The sequence below is a fragment of the Nannospalax galili genome, unplaced genomic scaffold (assembly GCF_000622305.1).
Source record: "Nannospalax galili isolate Female #2095 unplaced genomic scaffold, S.galili_v1.0 scaffold355, whole genome shotgun sequence".
Taxonomy (NCBI): domain Eukaryota; kingdom Metazoa; phylum Chordata; class Mammalia; order Rodentia; family Spalacidae; genus Nannospalax; species Nannospalax galili.
Window position 1 is genome coordinate 468,626 of NW_008336848.1, and position 15,523 is coordinate 484,148.

At 40.1% G+C, this 15,523-nt stretch overlaps 1 protein-coding gene across 5 annotated transcripts in view; it reads right to left on the reverse strand.

Moving 5' to 3' along the window:
- Positions 1-15,523, reverse strand: part of Cmss1 (cms1 ribosomal small subunit homolog) — a 407,227-nt gene that overhangs the window by 26,647 nt on the left and 365,057 nt on the right. For all 5 annotated transcript variants that reach the window (XM_029562602.1, XM_029562605.1, XM_029562601.1 and 2 more), the window contains exons 3-4: positions 2,516-2,587; positions 607-736 (exon numbers count right to left, since the gene is read on the reverse strand). In XM_029562602.1, coding sequence (XP_029418462.1) covers positions 607-736; positions 2,516-2,587 — 202 coding nt within the window. The remainder of the gene's footprint in view (positions 1-606; positions 737-2,515; positions 2,588-15,523) is intronic.

Here is a 15,523-nt window from a genome sequence, read left to right on the forward strand (position 1 = left end):
CCAACCATCCAACTAAACCAACAAAAAAGAAGAAACCATGACAAGGAAATCCACAATAAGGACAATAAAATCGCAATGCTTATTCTTAGTGTTTTTTTTTTTTTGAGACAGGGCCTTACTCTATAGTCTCGGCTAGCCTCAAACTTCCTGTGCGTGTTCCTTCTCTCTTAGCCTCTTGAATGCTGGGATTATAGGTGCAAGCCTGTAAAACATTTTTACAAAGGCTAATGTTCTTAGCTGCAAAGAAGTACTAAACCAGGTTTCATATGTTTCATATCAATACTTATAAATGTGTGAAATGTCCTTATTTAATTTCTATCTTCATTGGCATCTTTTACTTCTTGAAGAGTCTGCTAAGAAAATGTGCACGGAACAATTAGACTTTTGAGTAAAAGAGAAAGTACAATCACAAGTCTTAGTATTGAATTCAACAAACACCTTTGAGCCTCCAAATAAATCATCCAATAGTTAAAACTATTAGAAGGAGATAAAGAGTATTAGCACATGAAGAATATCTTACTGGCTGAGATGCACAACTATAAGACACAATAAAGAAAAACGAGCCTGTTTTGCTTCTATCTTTAGGAAATCGAAGGCTGGCAATACCTGGTAGGTTCAGTTCTTCCAGTTCAATCACTGAGCGACTGCTGCTGTGATGGTCTTTGATCATCTGCCTTAAGTCTTCAGGGGTCCCTGGTTTGGGCTCTGACTTTGCAAGAACATCAGTAATTTTCTTCTAAGGCAAGAGAAGAAGAAAAAGAAGGAAGATAGATTTTAGAATGACGCTTAGCATTAGGCTCATTTCTCTTGCACTTAAACTACACAGGCTTTTGGTGATAGTCAAGTATAAATCAGCATTAAACAAGACACTTGAGAAGTCTTATTTACTACTTCTTAGACATAACTATTACTTTGAGAAAATGAACACATGATCTAAAAGACTTCTTTTAATATTCGGCCTATGTCTTTTAGGAGAACTGAAATCTTTGCATGCAACTCAATAATAGGGTATTTTCTGTTAAAAGTCAAGAAATCCTGTGGCTATGGAAACTTATCTTTTACCCTTAAATGGTCTGTGCTCTTGCAAAAGCAAAATTTTGAGAATTTCTTGTGTAACCTGGTTTTTAGGTGCTGAGTCTTCAATGGACTTCTGCAGAACTAATCTGAGCACAGGAGCTTACTGAACAGTGGACTGTACTACAGAGTCTCATGTTTTAGGAGACTATGTTAGAGGGCACTATGCAAAGTAAAACAGATATTATAGGAAATACTTTCTATCACCTGTTTTGGTTTGGACTCCTTTGGACAGCACTTTTATTGAATGTATGCAATTGCCTGGGAACACACAATTGTTCATTTCGTTTTCATCATAAATTTCCCTTCTCATTTCCTTGTAATGTTTCTCCAAAGATCCAGAAGGACCCATTCCTTCCCCTCCCACAAGCTCTTTCCCTCTTTTTACAATATCCTCATTTCTACAACAATGTCAAAATTATTCAAGCTTCTGTGAAAGGTATTAGCCTAAAATATGTCACCAGTGGGCATATTTTAGTGTGACCTCAGCCAAGGCTAAACTATCTAGATATAGTTCTGACCTTGAGTCATGAAAACTTAACACTCCTGAAGGCCATTAGTGAGCCAATTATCAAAGAGAAGTTAAAGTTACTTCTTTAAAGACTTGCCAAACCTCAGCCAATTTGGCATGCCCTACCTTCCTATTTGGCCATTTGTGAGAAAAGAAAACATATGTATGCACACTCTGCTTTCCAAAAGCTTGCTGTTAAATAACTGGTTTGAGTCCATCTTCTTTGCTCTAATCCCAAGCATATTTCCTCTGCTGACTTCAGCAGTAGATCATTCTTGGCAGGGAGAGAACTGCACTGCTGTTCTCACAACTGTGCTCAAAGGTGAAAGCTAATCATATTTTTTTCTAAGGCTGAGCCATAAAAAAAAAACCTGCATAGGAGCAACAGTCTTCCCTAGGCACAGAGACATATGTAATTGGAAGGGGAAGGTTTACCTTAAATTATGGTCTGAATTAGCGTTAGAAATACCTTATTCTACCCTTATCTGCTTACTATTTTCTTTTAGCTATTACTCTAGAATACAAGGTCTTAAAAACTGGAATGAATAAGAAAAGAAGGTTGGTAATTTCTTGGTTTTGGACAGAGGCAGAGGAGTGAGTGGCAAGAATAGCTCTGGGCTCCTTCCAGGATAAGGAGCCCAGGTATGATGCCTAGCCACAATGAAAACCTGGTCTGGGAAACAGAGATGTTTGGTATTCACAAGAGTTAAATGAGAGTCATAAAATTGTATTTTTAGTTCCAACAACACAACTTACTACTAGCGACCTTAGGAAGCTCAACAATCCTCGCAGAATCTTACAGTTTTCTGTATCTCTACGGTGGGGTTTACAACAGCTGCTCCACTTAAGCATGATACGTAGAAATGTCATGGAAGTTATATGTGGCCATACCATTCACCAACTGTTGTAACCAACTGTTGACATTATTACCTTTCTCCTCTTCTTGGCCTTGCGGGCATCCTCTTTTGTTTCCTTTGGTTGTATCAAGAAGCATTCTGTAGGCTATAATGAAATACAAATGAGAAAGCTTTCATCTTAGCATGATGAAGTGTCAATGAATGTTACGAATCCCAAAGCACTTTCTGCTATGCACATATTCCTCAGAGTACCTTAGTAACATTCTACAGAGATGCTGGAAGACCCACTGGAGCTATTATGTAGCAGCTGAGCTGACAGAATTTGAGAAAGTCAGAAAGAAGAAACAGATGACTTAAGACTGGAAAATCTTTGAACAAAGATCAAAATGTGTGAATGAGTATGTATGTGTGCTTGATGTGTGCAGAGTATTAGAGATGGGAGCCAGTGGCCAGTTTGTAAAATATAGGCAGAAATAAATGTGATTAAAATTGTGATGTAGTAAGACAGTCTTTGACTAGAGTAACAGGTTTTCCATGAACTGCCTGTGTATGAACCCACATTTCTAAGTCACTGTTTTATTATTTTGTATTATCCATTCCTTCCCTCTTTTCAACAAACACACACACACAAAAACAAAGTAGGATATATTTACTTACGTTTTTTACAAAACCAGCTGTACCAAGTTTTTTTTTTTTTTAATAGTAACTACAAAAATGAATGTTTCTGCTAATGGTCTGATAATACTCTCAAGCACTATAACATTGAGAGTGATTTATTTTGCCTGCTGCCTTGAACCCTGAGGACTCTGTAGAGCTTAGTGCTATTTTTAACCTGAGTTTTGTTTTTTAAGGTAGAAAAACAGGAAATTTGGACTAAGATCTTGAGAATGCTCCAGATTCCATATTTATTAATCATAAGCGGGAATATAAAATGTTTCCTGTGCTGGATTTTTTTATAAAACATTTTCAAGCAGGTTTGCCAAGTAAGATATAAAATGTAAGTAAAAAGCTGGATTCTGAGTTTTCTCTTAAGTTTCCATTCCAAGCAGAGACTATCTGTTTGAACTAGTAAGCTACTAGCTGGAGTAATTTTGTCTCTACCAGCTCTGTTCAAAATGACCACAGATGAATCTTTCTCTGAAAACCTGCAGAAAGCTTGCAGATTAGGAATGCCTATGGCCTCAACTCAAAGAGGGTACAGTGCTACATAATTTCTTCAAGACATTGGGTCAAGGACAAGCAGTTTCTAGACTTTGTTTCAGGTAGTAGAGTAGATGCAAAAAGTTTGAGAAACTTTAACTTCTTTGCAGTTTAAACAAAAAAACCTATAAAGACCAATTGTTTCATATCATAAGAAAATAAAGATATCAGGGCCTTTCTTATTTAGAAAGTTAAGCTGTCTTATAGATGTAGATACATGTCAATTTATTGTTGGTACATGTCAGTAAGAAACTGGGCCAAGGCCACTAATATGTCACAGAAGCTGCCAGATGGCCACAAGCATGCAATTATAGACCAGGCTAGGATTCAGCGCATGCTTCTAAGGCAAAGGTCTACATGCAATTAGTAGATCACTTAAAGCATATACCAGAGCCAGACATGGTGACTCAGGCCTATAATCTCAGCACTTGGGAGGCTGAGGCAGGAGGACTGCCATGAGCCTAGTACATAGTGAGTTCCAGAACAGCCTGGGCTGCAAAGTGAAACTGTGCCTCAAAACATCAGCAATACAACAGTAACAACAAAAACAACCCAACCCAACCCAACCCAAACCCCAAACTCTTAACCATTATGAAGGTTTGGGGGAAGCAGACTTAGAAACTTGCTCCATTTTCTTATTTAGCATATGAGTTTATTCTCTGGGAGAAGGGTCAATGTACTGGTTACACAATGTTAGCTTTACAAAGCTGATTAACTCAAACATGACAGAAATTAAATGTAAAAATGAGTTCACCTGTTAATGGTATAGACTCTTCAATTCTGGGGTTAAAAATGAAAATGTAAAACTGAAACATGCTTGAAGAATTGTTTTAAGTGAAGATACTGCATCAAGTTTAAAATTTAGTTTCAGTTTCTTAGATCACCCTAAAGGAGGTACAATGTATTTATTTTCTGGTACCAGTTTCCCTTGGCTACTTTGCAGCAGGGTGTTAATGAGGAAGCTACATTCATAGGGTTAGTTTCCACAAAGGTGAGACAGATTTTTGAAGAAATCCAAATCCTTTTCATCTAACAGGATCCATTGCAAATTTACTTTTGGAATTACCACTCCCCTCCCCCAGTCCCACCAAGCTCCATCTTCTACCCTGGAAACCAAGCAAACATCCTAGTACCGCTTCCTCTCCCCTGGTCCTTTCTTGTCAACACAATGGAGGGCTATACTCTGGATAGGTGAAGTCTGGCAAGGGAAAGAGCAGAACATGGGGCTTACCATTTCCACTGTTCCATGCTTACACTTTGTAGGTAGAGATTAATGACTTGTTCCTTTTCTCCTTTTATGAGATAGGATCTAGATGTATAGTACAGGCTGGCCTGAAACTCAAGATTTTCCTTCCTCAGCCTCCCAAGAGATAGGATTACAGGTGTGAACTACCACACCTGGCTACAGACTATTGAATTCTTATTTGGAAAATGGAATGGGCAAGAAAAATGGTCAGGAAAGTGACATTTGGGTATTTTAAAAATCCAGTTTGTTATCTTATCATCTTCCCCTCATGTTCACTAATCAAAAAGCCTCACTTCATATGCCAAATCTTCAATAAGAACAGACAGCCAAGGTTAATTAGACATGTAAATAAAGTTCTGATATGAGAGCAAACAAATAGCAAAAAAGATATACTGAAAAAGAGGTAACAAAGTAGTAAGGAAAGAACGATGAAAAGAAAAAGAATCCAAAAAACCTTCCAAGACTAAAGAAAACATTCTAGAACATGTGAGTCCATGGAAAGCTCATCAGAAATATGATACAATGAATAAAAAGAGTATTCTACACCATGGAGCATCAATGTGAAATTTAGGATAATTTTGGACAATGAAAAATTCTAAGAATTTACAAAAAAAATTAACAAAAGATAAAATTGAAGTTTGGGTTTGTGGTTTTAAAAAATATTTTATTATCTTTATTTAAGGTGTGAGTGTATTGCCTGCATGTATGTAAGTGTACACATGCCATGCAGTGCCAACCAAGGGCAGAAGAGAGTGTCAGATCCCCTGGAACTGGAGTTACAGACAGTTGTTAGCTGCCATATGGGTGCTGGGAACAGACACAAGTAATGAGGTCTTCCCATGTCGTACTAGACCTTGCTAACATATTTTTTAGTATTCCTTTAGCTACTAGATCTCAAAACCAGGTCCTCTGCATGAGCAGCCAGTGCTCTTCACCTCTAGGCCATCTCTCCAGCCTCTACATTTGTGTTTTAGCAAAGTTCCTTGCATTGTCCTCTCTTAATGGGTTATATGCAGGCCCACTGGTATGAGCCTGGAGTGCCAGTCTGGACAGCTGGTCTAGCTATAGGGGAACGATTTTGAGGCAGAACATGGAGAGTTCCTTGTGGTGAGAAACCACTTGGAGTCACAGAGGGGAGTGGAAGTCACTTCCCATTTAGGGGCCTCAAGTAGGGAAGCAAGCTATAAGGAGGTAGGGAGGGAATCAAGTGGTTGCAAGTGATTATGCTTATAGAAAGCTGGATCAGGAAGAGGAAACATTTCACAGTGCTACAGATCACTGCACCCCCATGGGGCATTTCTTCCTCTATGACCAGGCATTTGAAAGTCCTGACACAAAGACTAGTGGAAAGTTCATCCCACCCTGTCCTGGAGTGCAGGGCAACCCACAGTAATCACAGCCATCGCTCCCAAAAGATCACAGGTGGTAACCATAGAGAGAAAAAGAGGAAGATAAAAGCACAGACTGTCCTCTCACCAGGGGGCTTGCAGCTGAAGAGGCCACAGAAAGGAGGTACTTGGCAAAGACTGAGATCTATTATTGCTTCCCACATGATGGGCCACCTTGTACCTGTTGTTCCCTTTCCTGAGTAGGGTGGTGAATATTAAACAGTATAGACTTACTGGGGGCTACAACAAAATTACACAGACTATCAAGGATTTATAAAAGGTAAAGATTATTCCAGTCCAAAGTCCTTTCAACAGCCCAGTATGGCCCCCAAAGAAGCTAGATGGCTCCTGGAGAATGACTGAATTTCTAGAGAGTTCCTCACATCCATGCCCTGTGCCTAACATTAGTCTTTGGACAGAACAACAGATACAAGTAATGAGGTCTTCCCATGCTGTACTAGACTTTGCTAACATACTTTTTAGTATTCCCTTAGCTACTAGGTCTCAAAACCAATTCACATTCAAATGCAATGGTTATCAGTAGGCCTTTAGAGCACATTTCTAAGTTACCTTCACAGTCCCACTTCCTGTCATGGGACAATGGTCCAGGACATTGTTTTGTTATCCTGCCTGACTTCCATAAAATGATTCAATATCTAGATGTATAATGATAACCTCTGAGTATTTTACAGGTTTAGAGAAGCATCTAAAAAGCCAAGCATGTGCACCTAAAGGAATGAGGATGGGAGATGAATCCATGAAACAGGAACAGTTCTGAAATTCTTGAGAGTATTATGGACCAGTAAGACACTTATGCTACCTGAAAAAAAAAAAAAATCCCATAATAGCCTGTGTCCTGGCAGACCTGAAACTTACTATGTAGATGAGGCTGGCCTGGAACTTACAATGATCTGTCTACCTCTTCCTTCTGAGTACAGTGATTAAAGGCATGTACCACCATATCAGGCAATAGTTTGTGCCTTTAAATGTAAAAGAGCCGGTTTGCTGTTGTTTGAATGAGAAGTAGCCCCACATGCTCCAAGTATTTGAACGCTTGGTCAGTTGGTGGTGCTGTTTGTAGAGGTTTGAGAGGTGAGGACTTGCTGGAGGAAGCATGCCATTGGAGGCAGGCTTTGAGAGTTTATAGCTTGCCCCACTTTAAGCTTGCTCTCTGTTTCCTGTGCTGCTTGAAGATGGGAGTGCACAGATTTCTGCTCTGGCTGCCTCCTGCCACCATGCTTCCCCCATTATGGATTCTACTTCTGGAAGTATAAGCCAAACAAACTCTTCCTTCTATAAGTTGACTTGGTCAAGATATTTATCACAGCAACAGAAAGGCAACTAATACATGGTCTTACCCAGCTGTAAAAACTATGAGCCACAACAATGATGGGTCCCAATGGTGCAAGATATCTCCAAGGGTGCAACAGTGAAAATTTATCTTGGGGGTAATCAACAGCTGTCTACTTGGGCTTAAACCCTGCTCAATAGTAGAGAATCCATGCCTGGTACTATAAACATAGCCAAGTACCCATGGTTGGAGAGGTCATAAAACCCTAGAGGAGAACTTACTTGTGGGAGACAGGCTTAAGCCTAGGGTGATATTGCAACTGTCAGGGTCACATGGTTTCCAGGAATCCAGGCTCTGTAATCTGAAACCCAGTATGCTAATGAGGCATCCTACCCTCTATTCTGTGATAGGACGTTAAGTCTGTTATAATGCTAAGTCTGTTATGCTAATAAGGTATTCTACTTGCTGTACTGTGATAGGATGCTAAATCTGTTATACTAATGAGGTATCCTACTTGCTGTGCTGCGATTGGACCACTACCCCTATATAAGCTTGTGCCTTCCTGCAATAAAGAAGATCTGTGTCACATGGACCACTACCCCTATATAAGCTTGTGCCTTCCTGCAATAAAGCAGACCTGTGTCACTGAACCTGGTCTCCTGTGTCTGAATGTGGCTCCGCTGACACAGTCTCCTCACCAGCCCTGGAGTCCGGGACCAGGCAGAAGTAGCAACGACAGGAGGCAGCACAGGGCAAGCAAAAGAGCTGCCTCAGCACCAGGCAAGCAGAAGAGCGGCCTCAGCCCAGGGCGAGCAGAGGAGCAGCCTCGATGCCCATGAGAACGAAGGAGCGGCTGCCGCCGGTGGTGACTGCACTTACTACTGCCACTTCCTAAACAATGTAACTTCTTACCACATACTAAATACTTATCCTTATATTCATCAATAAGTATAGGTCTCACCACTCATCAAAGAAGCTTCTTTTTGCAACTGATAGAGACTATTACAAAGCTCTACAACTGTGATGGTTAATCCTGGGTGTCAACTTGACTGGATATGGGATTAACTGAAATGAAAGAGATCTTCTTGATTGGATTATCTGAAGCTGGAAGACACACCCTAAATGTGGGTGTTACCTTCTGATGGCAGCCTGTATAAAAGACCAAGGCAGAGGAGAACGCCAGGCTTCTTGCTGCTTGCCTTCTCTCTCGCTGGTGAGTTCGTCTTGCTGCTGTAGAATGAAGACTAGCTGAGCTTTTGGAATTCATCAGATCTTCAGCACTAGATTGGGACTACTGAGACATCCAGCCTTGTGGACTGAGCGAGTATGGATTCTCAGCCTCTCCAGCGTGGTCCAGCCATTGTTGGACTACTCAGATTCTATCCTGTGAGTTAAGCTGATAAACCTCTATACATAATATATTCATTCTACCGGTTCTGTTTCTTTGGAGGACCCTGCCTAATACAACAACTGATCAAAATGCTGACAAAAAGTGAGCATATGGTGCCAAATTGATACATCCACAATGCAACCCCTACACCTAACACTCAGGGAAGAGGGGGCAGAAAGATTCAAGAGCCAGAGGCCAGGGATACCTGCTGCTAGATAATGTCTTCTAGACATGAATGATGCTATACTCATGAAATCTCAACAGTATGGCAGATGGAGAACTAGAGGCAATCAATGGCTGCTGAGGGAAAGAGTCCATTTTCTCCAGGAATGAGCTCCCTGAACCATGATCCAATCTCAAATGGTCAGTCCTAAACACATATACGCTGCTAAATAGACTCAGTGCATTATTTATATGTATATATAAAGGTATGTATGTATATATAACAACAATAATCAAAGAGGAGGACTAGAAATTGAGAGGGAAAGGGAGGGATGTGGGAAGGGGAAGACAGAGGGTGTAAATGATATAAATATAATACTCATGTATGAAATTTTCCAAAAAAGGAGCAGCAGGTATTCTATGGGCTTCTGGGATATTGGTCAATTTTCATACCTCACCTCACCCAAATTGTCTGCTTTCTGGATAATTTAATAAAGAGAGGTGCCATGTGGGATTGGGATAAAGAGGCGTTTGAGCAGCCTAAGATCCTTATAGGACAGTCCAAAGATGTGTGCCCTATTAATCCAGTGTCCTTTCATGTTAAAAGTCACCAGAAGCTGAGAAGGCTATAGCTATGGCTATGGCAAAAACAACCTAAGCAAAGAGTTCCAATTGAGCTTGGTCTCTGTTACAGAAAAGGCAAAAGCTTAGCATACAAAGCTTCAACAGAAATTTCTAGCCATATGTAAAGTATTGCAACAGGTAGAATCCATCAATGGCCCCACCTCCAGTAACAGTAAAAACAGCTTATCCAATTAAGGGTAGACTGAAGGCCTTTTGGTAAGCTTTTTTATTTTCTTCTTAAAAAAAAAATATTTATTTTATGCATATGAGTGTTTTGCCTCCATGTATGCCTGTGGAGGCTAGAAGGGGGTGTCAGATCCCTTGGTACTGGAGTTACAGATGGTTGTTAGCCATTATGTCAGTGATGGGACCTGAACCTGGGTCCTCTGCAAGAGCAGCCAGTGCTCTTAATTGCTGAGCCATGGCTCCAGGCCAGCAAGCACCTTTCTGAGATGGCACAGAACCAAACCCTACAGTGGTAGCATGCATATTTACAGTAATGTAATGTAGTGTCTGCAAGTTCTGTCACCACTGTTATGCAGGTTATGCTGGGGCCAGTGTCCTTTTAAGCTACTGAACCTCCTTCAACAAGTGAACCAATAACCAAACCACATGAAGGGTTAGAAGGGACACCACTCATCCCTCTAGATGTTGGGTAGGAGCACCAAACAGGAACGAGTGGCTGTGGCAATACAAGGGAACACAGATACTGAGTGGATAGAAAAGGAGAAGGCAAATGTAGCCAGTGGGCTGAATTAAGAGCAGTATGGATAGCAGTAATTCCTAAAACTTGGCTTGGCACAATCTGTACAAAAAATTAGGCTGTACTTGGAGGCCTCATTTTATGGCCCACCTATTGGAAAAATGAGACCTGGCAGATGCTGGGTTGGCCACTGTGGGGAAAACAGATGTTAAAGGAAATACATAACAGAGTCCAACAGGAATCAGAACCCCTGGTAGTTTTCCATGTGGCCACTCACATTGAGTCTTCCTGGAAATTGGGAAGCAGATGCTCTGACCAAAGTATGGGTCATCTATCCCTAGGTGACATTAGAGGTTGCTCACTGTGTCCATGTGAAGTCTGGTAATACTGGAGCCAATATGGGATGGAGAATATACTTGATGGCATTCCTGTAGAATATTCTGATATTCTACATGCTGTTCCTAATTGTGGACTAGTGGATGGATGTTATGACAGGACCATATGCTTTGTCAACTTGTCCCATAGAGACTAGCAAATATGCCCTTACCCTTGTGGACCCTGTCATAGGCCTCTTATAAGCATTTCCATGCAGGGGAACAACAACTGAAGCCATCATCAAGGATCTTACCCAACTCAATCTTATGTATGCATGCCCACAGAGAATTGACAGTGACAGGGATGGTCATTTCACAAACACTGGTATGCAGAACTGGGCTGAAGACAATCAGGTGCAATTGTATTTCCATTTACCGTATAACCCTACCTGGGCTAGGCTAAGTGAAGGAAGCAGTGCATTATTAAAACAACAGGCGCTCTGGGCCTGGTCACTCCCTCACCTCCCTCTGCTTCCCTGGGCTGCACAACTTGCCAGCCTCTTTCCTGAGTAACTCCATTGGTGCCCACTGTGCCTTGACTCCCCCAGCCTCATTCACCCTCCCAGCTCCTCCGCCCTGTCGCTCCTCCTAGCCTGAGTACCGACCCATTTCTTGTCTTGGCACACCAGACACCAGGGCTGACCTCTCTTCTTAGAGCCAACACTGCTTCCTGATCCTTTGCAACCAGACCAACCCAGTCGCTCCTTGCAGTTCCCAGGAGACCTTGGGGCCTCTTCCCACCCCACCTCTCTTTGCATTCCTGGGTTGCACAGCCACCAGCTGCCCAAGATGAGCATCTTTCCTGGGCCCTGCTCCCAGGGCAGTCCAACCCCCAAATTCCTGAAGATAACATCTTTCCTTGAGGGATCCAGACCTTGGGAGAAAGCCCAAGAACATCTGATCCTCATCTGACTTGGGCCTCTGTGGGAACTCTGAAGACAAAAGCAATTTGGCCACTCCAATATAAAATCAAAAAGAGAGAACCGGAAGCTTAGATAAACCAGCTTTTCATGCCCAAAAAGTAAACCACAAAGACACATAAAGTTCACAAAAAGAAGCAGACCTGAACTTGAAGGTTTGAGTCTCACACAAGAATCAGAAACTACAAAAGAAATCCACATGTCAAAGTCACAGAGAAAAAATAATAACATGAAAACCCAAAATAACATATCCCCACCAAACACCAATAGTCCTCCAGAGGAGTACAATGAGAAACCCTTAGGGATAATGCAGGACATGGAACTCAAAAGAACAATTATAAACATGAGAAAAGAATTCAGTAAATTTAAAGAACACACAAGGAAATCTAAGAACTGAAGGAAGATAGGGATAAAATCCTGAATGAATTCAGAAAATCTAGAAATACTGAAGACTACTCAGGCTGAAACAAAGAAGGAAGTGAAACACTCAGTAAGCCAATCAGAAACAACAGGAGAAAGCCTCACCAATAGAATGAATGAAATGGAAAACAGAATATCAAGACTGGAAGATAAAGTGGATGAACTAGACCATTCAAGGAAAGATTATGAAAAATTTAAGAAAGCACAAGAATGGAATATGCAGGAATTGTGTGACACCATAAAAAGACCAAACTTATGCATCATAGGCATACAGGAGGGAGAAGAATCCTAAGATAATGGTATGGACCAGATCTTCAACAGAATCAACAAAGAAAATTTCCCAAAATTAAAGAGAGACATGCCTATACAAATACAAGAAACATACAGAACACCAAGTAGACAGGACCAGAAAGGAAACTCTGTATGGCACATCATAGTACAAACATTAAACGTACAGAACAAAGAGACAATACTGAAAGCTGCAAAAGAGAACAAGTCACATATAAAGGAAAACCCATTAGGATTACAGCTGACTTTTCAGTGCAAACTATGAAAGCCAGAAGAGCCTGGACCAAAGCATTTCCAGTTTTAATTGACCACATATGCCAACCCAGATTACTATACTCAGACAAAATGTCTATTATAGTTGAAGGGGAAAGAAAAATTTTCCATGACATAAATGGGCTGAAGGAATTCATGTCCATAAAACCAGCCCTTCAGAGAGTTCTGGAAGCAATACAAAGAGCTGAAGAAGGGAATGACTACACGCAAGGGGTTGCGGAAAGAAATTCAATGATGGTATAAAGGTGAAAATGCACAGCTATATCAAGAATGTGAACAGAAATAAAAATGACAGGATTCAATGTACATCTTTCATTAATAAGTTTAAATATCAAAGGACTGAACTCCCCAGTCAAAAGACACAGAGGAGGTGAACGAATTAAGAAACAAAACCCATCTTTTTGCTGTCTGCAAGAAACTCATCTCACTTTCAAGGACAGGTGCTATCTTAAGGTGAAAGGATGGAAAAAAAATATACCAAGCAAATGGTACTAAGAAAAAAACAGGCATTCCAATACTAACATCTGACAAAATAGACTTTAAACTAAAACTAAACAGAAGAGATAAGGAGGGCCACTTCATTCTGATCAAAGGAACAATAAACCAAGAAAATATTAGAATTATGAACATATATTCACCAAACTCTGGTGCACCCAACTTCATAAAAACAACACTACAGGACTTTAAGACCCAGATTAATCCCAATTCTTTAATAGTAGGGGACTTCAATCCCCCACTGTCTCCATTAGATAGGTCAACAGGGCAGAGAGTTAACAGAGAGACACGTGAATTAAATAATACCATATATCAAAAGTACCTAACACACATCTACTGAGTATTCCATTAAGCACCAAAGGATATACTTTCTATTCAGTGCCCCATGGGACCTTCTCCAAAATCAACCATATACCGGGGCACAAAACAAACCTGAACAAATATAAAAATATTGAAATAATTCCATGCATTCTATCAGACCACAATACAATAAAGCTTAAAATCAACACTGGAAGAAGCCCTAGTCACCACATGAACACATGGAAATTAAATAGTACACTCCTGAATGATGAATGGGTCACAAGTGAAATTAAGAAAGAAATAAAAGTATACCTGGAACTAAATGAAAGGACAATACAACACAACAAAATCTCTGGGACACACTGAAAGCTGTCCTTAGAGGGAAGTTTATAGCTCTAAGTGCCTACAACAAAAAATCGGAAAGAACACAAATAAATGACTTAACACTGCAACTCAACACACTTGAAAAGCAACAGCAAACAACCAAAACCCTGCAGACAAGAAGAAATAACAAAAATCAGGGCAGAAATCAATGAAATTGAAACAAAGAAAACAATACAAAGAATCAACAATGAATCTCAAGGTTGGTTCTTTGAAAAGATAAACAAGATTGACAGACCTGTAGCTCAGTTAACCAAAAGAAAGAAAGAGCACCTCTAAATCAACAAAATCAAAAGGGGAAACATCACAACAGACACTCAAAAGATCTAGAACATTATAAGGGAATATTTTAAAAACCTATACACTACTCAATTTGAAAATCTAAAAGAAATGAATGGATATCTAAAATCATGGGAACCACCAAAGTTAAACCAAGAAGAGATCAACAGTTTAAACAGACTCATAACATATAATGAAATTGATACAGCAATACAAAGCCTCCCAACTAAAATAAGCCCAGGACCAGATGGATTTATGGCAGAATTCTACCAGACACTTAAAGATCTATATCCAATACTACTTAGTTTATTCAAAAAGATAGAAATGGAGGGAGAACTCCCAAATTCCTTCTATGAATCCAGTATCACTCTAATACCAAAACCAGGTAATGATACAACAAAAAAAGAAAACTATAGGCCAATATCCTCAATGAAGATAGATGCAAAGTTTCTCAACAAAATACAAATTCCATACAGACACATGTCAAAAAGATCATCTTCCATGATCAAGTTTGCTGTTAGGGAATTTTGCCCTCTCTTACACAGTGGCCCATGAGCAATGGGTGGTAGAATTTTAATACAGAGGGCCTTTTCTGGGACATGCAATGTACAGTCTCTTATTCTCTACATTTTGGCCAAATGTAGTTTTCTGTGTTAATCACCATCTGTCTCTTGAGGAATTTTGCTGGTAAGAGTTGAAAGATGCATTATTATATTCTGCCCCCTGTTCTGCTATTTTCCAAGAGCTTTGGGTATAGAGGTCCCATTGTAGAGGTGTCATTAATACTGTACATCTCATAGGCACATATTCTCTGTGTTTGACCAGTTGTGAAATTCTGTATCTATCTTCATTGTCCACTTGTCAGTTGAGGATCATTCTAAATGGAGAAAAACTGGAAGCATTCCCATTGAAATCAGGAACCAGACAAGGCTGCCCACTATCCCCACTTCTCTTTAATATAGTGCTTAAAACTCTTGCAAGAACAAAAAGACAAGAGCAGAAAAGTAAAAGAGTAATAATTGGAAAAGAAGAGATCAAATTATCTCTTTTTGCAGATGATATGATATTATATCTAAGGGACACCAAAGATTCCACCAGAGAACTCCTAGAAATTAATAACACGTTTCGTAAAGTGGCAGCTTACAAAATTAACCTAATAAAGTCTGTAGCTTTTCTATATACCAGTAACAAGCAATCAGAGAAAGAGCACAGGAAAATGCCCCCATTCACAATTGCTGCAAAAAAAAAAAGAAAATCTGGAATAAATCTGACCAGCACTCAGGAGGCAGAGACAGGTGGATCTCTGTGAGTTCAAGGCCAGCCTGGTCTACATAGTGAGTTCCAGAC